Source organism: Petromyzon marinus, assembly GCF_048934315.1.
Source record: "Petromyzon marinus isolate PM22_M1 ecotype Great Lakes invasive population chromosome 68 unlocalized genomic scaffold, UKy_Petmar_22M1.pri1.0 chr68_unloc.1, whole genome shotgun sequence".
NCBI lineage: Eukaryota > Metazoa > Chordata > Hyperoartia > Petromyzontiformes > Petromyzontidae > Petromyzon > Petromyzon marinus.
In genome coordinates, this window is record NW_027422597.1 from 5938389 (window position 1) to 5946414 (window position 8026).

At 54.6% G+C, this 8026-nt stretch overlaps 1 protein-coding gene across 1 annotated transcript; it reads right to left on the reverse strand.

Annotated features, from left to right (window-relative positions):
* Window positions 1–4016: 4016 nt before the first annotated feature.
* On the reverse strand, window positions 4017–8026 carry LOC142908039 (uncharacterized). The gene has a single exon (XM_076058182.1). The coding sequence runs from the start codon at window positions 7189–7191 to the stop codon at window positions 4885–4887; it is 2307 nt and encodes a 768-aa protein (XP_075914297.1). The 5' UTR covers window positions 7192–8026; the 3' UTR covers window positions 4017–4884.

Consider the following 8026-nt stretch of genomic DNA (forward strand, 5'->3'; position numbering starts at 1 on the left):
GATATTTCAGCTCAGTCTTTACTGTACAATAGCTACAGTGCTGAATTTTGTCTAGAGCGTGCTTCAGAATAGTGTACCTGTTTATTATAGCAGATTTGTTATATGTCCAGTCAGCTGACTACTTAATTTTGGAGAGTATGATACATTGTACCCAGCGGTGGATCCTTCACAACTTCACTGTGATGAAGATCGCGCCCAATAAATAGGTATATTTCCAGATGATTGCGCTAGGTTTCGGCTGGATTTATGAGCGAGGTTCACAGTCTGAATGTATGCGCTCAGATCAGATACATTATAGTCAGAACAGTACTTGTTAACAATATTCCTGTTTTTCAGACACAAGTTTCGGAGAGTTTTGTTTGAAAGGTAAATAAATTAACGCAACATGTGTCTTGCTCTGATAGGATCACTTATTCGTATAGTTTTTCAGTATCCTACATCTACATCTCTTCCTGCACAATTTACATGCTGAGGTTTTTAATCACCACCAGCCATGATCATTCCTATTAATAGAATTTTTATTTTTATTTTACCAGTTAAACTGTTAAAGCCTACTGAGCTATTAATCTTTTTTCAGACGTGACCTGGCCACATGATAGCTCAACGAAGTATCTATCAAGAGGACATTTATTGCAGACAAATACTGTATACGAATGTTGATTCTAAATGTGGAGGGAGAAATTGGAGGACCCAGTAAAAAATCCACGCGACCACAGAGAGAACATGTAAACTACAAATATACAGGCGTCATGGTCGGGATCGAACCCACGGGATCCTGTTTACGGGCAAGTCCTCCTGCAGCCACTGCCATCTCTCTCGTGTCCTTCACAGAGGCTGCTTCTACCACTCCTTCGCCACGGAGGTCGTCCTCTTGGGTGCGTTCTCTCCTCTGGCTGCCATTAAATCAAACATCTCATAATACAATTGGTCATGATCCCTTCTCGTGACGAGTCTGCTTGACGTCACTTACCTGTCTTAGTCAGGGAGGCGTCTTCCAACTGCGTATGCCCTCTAATCTACACGTTTCTATGTCTTTCAATGTAACTCCAAAGATGTGTAGTGTTGTAAGGACGAGCAGACTTCTTTAGGAGGCACACTCTGTTTATTGTATTATTTCCTTATACATCGCTTAACACACACAGAGGGATATTCGGTCCCCTCACCCGATACCCTAGGGAGGTACAGCCTCCAGACTTGGCGGGACTCACACGTCTACCGCTAACCTCCTTGATACCTAAGGAGGTACAACCTCCGGACTTGGCGGGACTCACACGTCTACCGCTATCCTAGTCCTCCGGCTAGGACCTAGGGGAGGCTATCTGACCCACCGCTGGCCCGGTGGGTCCTGACCACTGGGTATGCCGAGCCTTAGCCCTTAGAAGGGCTGAAAGGCTGGTCCAGGGTCCTAGCTAGGCTTCAGCCCAGTCTTCTGTCTTCGTGCCGGGAGAGAACTCCTCGAGGTCCGTTGGGTCACTCGTCTTATACCCCTTCGTGGCCAGGTAGAACCAATCACACATTCCCACGTGGAACCGTCTGATTGGTTCGCACCAAACCCTGGCCACGATCCGTTTCACCTCGACTGACCCCAACCGTTGTACCCAGGGGTAATGCTGCACTGCCCTGGTGGCAACGCAGGTTACGCAACAGCGCGTAGTTAACACCTCTACATCACCCCCTCCTTCGGAAGCTCCAGCCGTCCCGGCTGCAACAATGGGAACTCCGAAATTACCAACGGTAGAAGAATTGTGAGTGTGCCTCACGAACAACAAGAACAATTAAACACCTATAAATACCCCCCTTAACAACATAACGTATGTACAAGGCACTAGACATGCCAAAAAAAAACATTATAACAACCGGCGAGATTTCGCGCGCGTGCGTTTCGCAGGACCATTGTAGGGGATGGCAGGCTTTGTTGGCGGCACAAGGGAAGGAGGAGGATGAGCCAGAGCATCCGGTGGGCCTTTAGGCATCTCCACGGGGACACCTGCTGCTCCACGGTCCATTGAGGCCGAACGTGGCCTGCATGGAGCCGTCACTCCCGCGTCATCTGCAGGAGGAATGACACGCCTGCGCTGTGGGTTAGGCACCAACGGGGCAACATCTGGCTCGTCGGACGCGTCGCACACTCGGCCCCCATGTCGTGTGTGTTGTGGAGGGACGCGTGGCGTGACGAAGGGTTTTAACCGAGAGGGGTGAACGCACCAGCGACGCCGTCCCCAGCGAATTTTAACACATTGGGGACGCAGGACTTCCACTACCTCAACCGGGCCTCGCCATGGTCTGAGGAGTTTGGCCGACGTGGACACCGGCACCTGGGGGCAGTGGAGCCATGCCCTGTCTCCCGGTGCCCACCGATGCGTGTACGACCGAGGGTCCCGCAGTCGCAAATTCGCCCGTTGGCGGGAAGCCGAATTTTCAATGGCGGCCTCCCGTGCCTCGGCCAACTTACGGAGGTTGAATCGCAAGTGGTCAACGAGCTTTGACTTTTGCGGTGGCTGTTCGATTTCCAGCCGAACGTCGGCGGGAGGAAAGGCATCCCTGCCGTACATTAGAAAGAACGGGGAAAATCCCGTCGCCGCGTGAGGTGCCATACGATATGCGGCGAGGACCCCCGGAACCTGCAAGTCCCAATCGAGGTGGGATTCATCGACCTGATGGCATAACATAGCGGTGAGAGTTCTATGAAGGCGCTCCACCATGCCGTCGGTCTGGGGATGGTAGGGCGAAGTGCGCACTTTCTTAGTGCCCAACAGGCGGCACACATCAGTCAGCAAGGCTCCCGAAAAATTTCTTCCCTGATCGGTCAGCAACCGTTCTGGTGCGCCCTTGTCCAGGACGTAGCCTTGAACAAAGGCGTCCACAACGGCCGCCGCCGACTGGTTGGGGAGGGCCCAGGCCATAGGCCACCGTGTAAAATACTCTACCCCAACCAGAAGGTACTTATTACCCCGTGGCGTAGTAGGAAAAGGGCCCAAAATATCGAGAGCCACCAACTCATTTATACGAGAGACCGAAATGGGTTGCAGGGGTGGGCATGCCGGTTTAGCCGGTGGTTTACGTTGCGCACAATGGGTGCATCCCAGCAAAATGTCAGTGACGTCGCGCAGCATGCCCGGCCAGAAAAATTGCAACCGCAACAACCCAATGGTCTTATGAACACCCAGGTGCAATAAACGCTCATGCGCCGCCCATACGGCCTTGCATCGCAAGGCGGATGGCACGACGATTCTATGTTGACACGAGTCAACATCCCAATGCATCAACAAGCCGCGCTTCATGACAAATGAATTAAATTTGCCCTGTCTTGGAACCGCATTATTCGCGTGGCGACGCAACCTCAATAATGACATGTCCTCGCCCTGGTGCCGACCCCATTCGGCCAAAGTTAGCCCCAGCAAATCGTCACTGGCCATTGGATCTGCATGATCCAACATCGGCGCTGAGGCGGTGGGAAGTGCGGCTGACACCGTTGTGAGAGGCGCGACCTGCGCAGGCGGTGGCGGCTTACAACGGCCCGAGCCCAAAAAACGCACATTTTTGAGCCGGCGGAAGGCGAGACAACGCATCGGCATTCGTGTGTTGTGCACCCCTACGGTAAGTGACATTGAAATCGTAGTCCTGAAGGACTTCGAGCCACCGAGAAAGCTGCCCGGACGGTTGGTCAACCCGCAGAGCGTACTGTAAAGCCGAATGATCAGATCGCACGGTAAAATGCTGACCATACAGGTACGGCCTGTATTGCTGAATAAAAAAAACAATGGCCAGCAGCTCACGTCTGGTCACACAGTATCTTTGTTCAGCAAGAGACAAGACTCTGCTACCATAGGCAACAACCCTTTCAATGCCATCAACTTTTTGTGACAGAACACCCCCAATCCCCGTATTGCTAGCGTCGGTGTCCAACACGAATGGCACGGAAAAATCGGGGTACGCAAGGGACGGTGCCGTCACGAGCGCGTTCCGCAAGGAGTCGAACGCAGCCTGTTCTGCGTCCCCCCAATGAAACACCACCCCTTTCGACGTAAGGGCGTGGAGCGGCTTGGCAATCGTCGCGAAGCCAGCAACAAACCGGCGGTAGTACGACGCAAAACCAATAAAACTACGAACATCGCCCGCAGATGTAGGGGTCGGCCAATGTTGAACACATTTGGTTTTTTCAGGGTCGGTAGAGATGCCTGAGCGGCTAACTATGTGGCCCAGATAGCGCACAGACTCACGCAGAAGGTGACACTTCTGCGGCTTGAATTTCAAGTTAGCGGCCCGCATTTTCAAGAAGACAGCACGCAACCGTTCGATGTGTTCGCCGAACGTGCGGCTAAAGACAATGACGTCGTCAAGATAAATGAGACATGAGTCCCACTGGAGCCCAGCGAGGACCAGCTCCATGAGCCTCTGGAACGTCGCTGGGGCCGAGTGGAGACCCATGGGCAATCTATTAAACTCGAAAAGACCCTGTGGTGTCCGAAAAGCAGTCTTAGGTTTTGACGATTCGTCGAGGGGGAGTTGCCAAAACCCCGACAGAAGGTCCAAGGTGGAGAAATAGTGCGCCCCTGCCAGGGCATCCAATGACTCGTCCATACGAGGGAGAGGGTAGGCGTCCGCTACCGAGATTTTATTTAGGCGCCGAAAATCAATGCAAAAACGGAGACTGCCATCGTGCTTTTTGACCAGCACTATTGGAGCACCCCAGGGACTAGTGGAGGGAGAAATTATATCGGCCTTCAGCATGTCATCCACAGCCGATTTAACATGCTGTTTCTCCGCCGGGCTAAGCCGAAACGGGTTTTGTCGAATCGGGGCAGCGTCACCAGTATCAATGTGGTGACGCAGCAGCTTGGTGCAGCCAATATCAAATTTAGATTTACTAAAGACATCGGAAAATTATCGCAGAAGAGCGCGCAATTTAATTCGCTGCGAATGAGACAGATCACCCGTGTCTGTGCAGAGCGCGTCCAACCATCTCTCATCCGATTCGGAAGGAGGTGGGACCTGCGGCGTGTCACGCACGTGTCCCGCGACTCCGGTCCCCAACGGCACCGGGGTCGCGTGAGCGAGCACAGTTCCTTGCGGAATGACGGTTGTGGACAATCCGACATTCAAAACCTGCAAGAACGGCTCCCTGTCGGCTGCTACGAGGGTCTGTGCAGCCACCAAATCTAACCCCTTAGCAGCTGCGTTTGAAGGCCCCAGCAAAATGCCATGTGCCGAGGCCTCCGGGGCTAGTGGTTTTTTAAGTTGCAAGGGCACGAGCATTTGTGTCCCTGGCGGAATGCGGACTGTGCTCGCAACAAACGCCTGCACCGAGGCACTAGCCATGCGCGGATGTGAGGGTGTGGGCAAGAACGCCATCCGTCGACCCGACGGGAGTTCGATGCAGCCTTGATCTACAAGGATCTTAATAGGCATTTTCGCGAGAAAATCAGTGCCTAACAAACACGGCACGGCGAGGGAAGAAGAGACCAAAATAGGCCCTGCCAATTTAATGTCTCCAATCGAAATTTGCGCCCGAATTTGCCCAATAATGCCAAGTGAACTGCCATTAGCGGCGAAACACGGGATAGAAACCCGTTCCAAGGGGCGGCATCGTACGGGCAGTATATTGTAAATCAGATCCGAAATGATCGTAGCCGACGCACCAGTATCGACCAACACGCGAAATTCCACACCCTCGATTGATCCGATAACCACGGATGAACCTGCCGTCGCCGCGACTACCCTATGGGCCAACTCAGACCACTGCCCAGGTCCGAGTGGCCGCGAACAAACGCCAGAATACCCCCCATCACACGCCGAATCGCGAGCCCTTCTTATGGTGCGCTGCAGTGTGTATGGTGTGAATGAGGGCCGAGCGTGAGAGGCGTCGCGACTTGCCTGGTTTTGCCGCGATGCCGTGGACGTCCTGTAGTCCTGGCCCCGGGATGCGGAGGGGCGTCGTCGAGGCGCACGGCAGTCAGAGGAGATGTGGCCTCGTCGGCCACAGTTGAAGCACGTCACGTCGCCGCGTGGAGCAGGCCGTCCCCGCTGCTGGTCGTTGCGGCGACCAGCGTGGTCGGACGATCGCCGGCCCGTTGACCTGGTCGCCATGAAGGCCCGGTCGGGGGAGAACTCGGCATCCCTGCTGGAAGGCTCCGACGTCGAAGCCGAGGCGGCGATGGTCGATTCCGTGTGGAGCAGCAGATGTGCGTGGATGCACCGAGCGGCTCGTAGCGAGCACATACTGTCGTCGTCCACCGCTTGGATGACGATGCGCAGCTCGCGCGCCAGCTCCAGCATTTTCTGGAGAACGATGGCATCGATGGCCTCGTCGTCCATGCGAGGGTAACCCGCTCTTGCCATCGCCAGTAGAGCGGTCCGGAATGCCAACGGAGACTCTTTAGGGCGGCGTCGCCTGTCGTAAAATCGGCTGCGGACGTCGGATGGAGGCCCGTACACGTCGGACATCCGTCGGAGGGCCGATTGAAGAGTCGCCCTTTGTTGCCTGGGGATGGTGAGGAGCGAGGCGAGAGCGTCGTCATCCAAAGTGGCCGGTAGTGCTCGGAGCGCCTGTGCGTCCGACCAGCCCACCATCTCTTGGTGGCTCAGGAAGCGACGCTGGAATGCCGCCCAGTCGCCCCCTTCAGATGTGAATTCTCGGAAGATGGGCAGGCGTTGTTGGAGGGCGGACGTCGTCTCCCCCTCAGCTTGTACCGTCTCAAGCCGGAGATCGGCGATTTCCCGGCCGATAGAGTCTACTGTACCGTGTCGGTACAGTGATGACGCGGCGTCCGCTGAGAAAGTTGAATTCGCAGCGTCGCGTGCTGATGACGTTGCGGGTTGTGATGGGCCCCCCGCGTTCCCAGGATGCCCCTGGCTTCCTCTTCCGGCGGAATCACGTGGTTCCCCGGCGGGAAAATCAAAATGTCTGCCCTGGCCGGTGGCGGGAACGTCTGCCGGCGGTTGACTCGGCCTGCCCGCAACCTCCAAGTTGATCTCTTCGAGAATTGAGGCCGCGGCATGTAGGAGTTGAGCGAGACGGCCGTGTGCTGCCCTGAGTCCGTCCCCCATGGCAGGGGGAGCAACCGGCTGCTCAACTGGTGGCTGGGCGGCCGTCAACGCGGCAGCGTTTTCAGCGGAGCTGGGGGTGCATGCAGGTGAGACAGCGTTTTCTTCGTTCTGGCTCCGCGCGTGGGCTGAACTTCTGGTTTCCATTTCCAACCACTTCTGACTCCAGTTGTAGTGTTGTAAGGACGAGCAGACTTCTTTAGGAGGCACACTCTGTTTATTGTATTATTTCCTTATACATCGCTTAACACACACAGAGGGATATTCGGTCCCCTCACCCGATACCCTAGGGAGGTACAGCCTCCAGACTTGGCGGGACTCACACGTCTACCGCTAACCTCCTTGATACCTAAGGAGGTACAACCTCCGGACTTGGCGGGACTCACACGTCTACCGCTATCCTAGTCCTCCGGCTAGGACCTAGGGGAGGCTATCTGACCCACCGCTGGCCCGGTGGGTCCTGACCACTGGGTATGCCGAGCCTTAGCCCTTAGAAGGGCTGAAAGGCTGGTCCAGGGTCCTAGCTAGGCTTCAGCCCAGTCTTCTGTCTTCGTGCCGGGAGAGAACTCCTCGAGGTCCGTTGGGTCACTCGTCTTATACCCCTTCGTGGCCAGGTAGAACCAATCACACATTCCCACGTGGAACCGTCTGATTGGTTCGCACCAAACCCTAGCCACGATCCGTTTCACCTCGACTGACCCCAACCGTTGTACCCAGGGGTAATGCTGCACTGCCCTGGTGGCAACGCAGGTTACGCAACAGCGCGTAGTTAACACCTCTACAGATGCACAAAGCAATGATTCTTTATCAACGTTCTAGGTTTTGCTCCAATTTATTTGATATCCACATTTATGATCTAAGCCGGAGCCATTTAAACATTTATTTGGGGGGAAAAAAACTTCTGAGGACGAATACGTGTTACAATTTGTTATGGAATTCATTCGCATGCACGATGTTTCTTACTTTTTTTTCACAAAAATTG

Bases quoted from the DNA above. Each gene is read 5' to 3' on its own strand.
- LOC142908039 (XM_076058182.1), bottom strand. From the start codon at position 7,191: ATGGAAACCAGAAGTTCAGCCCACGCGCGGAGCCAGAACGAAGAAAAC.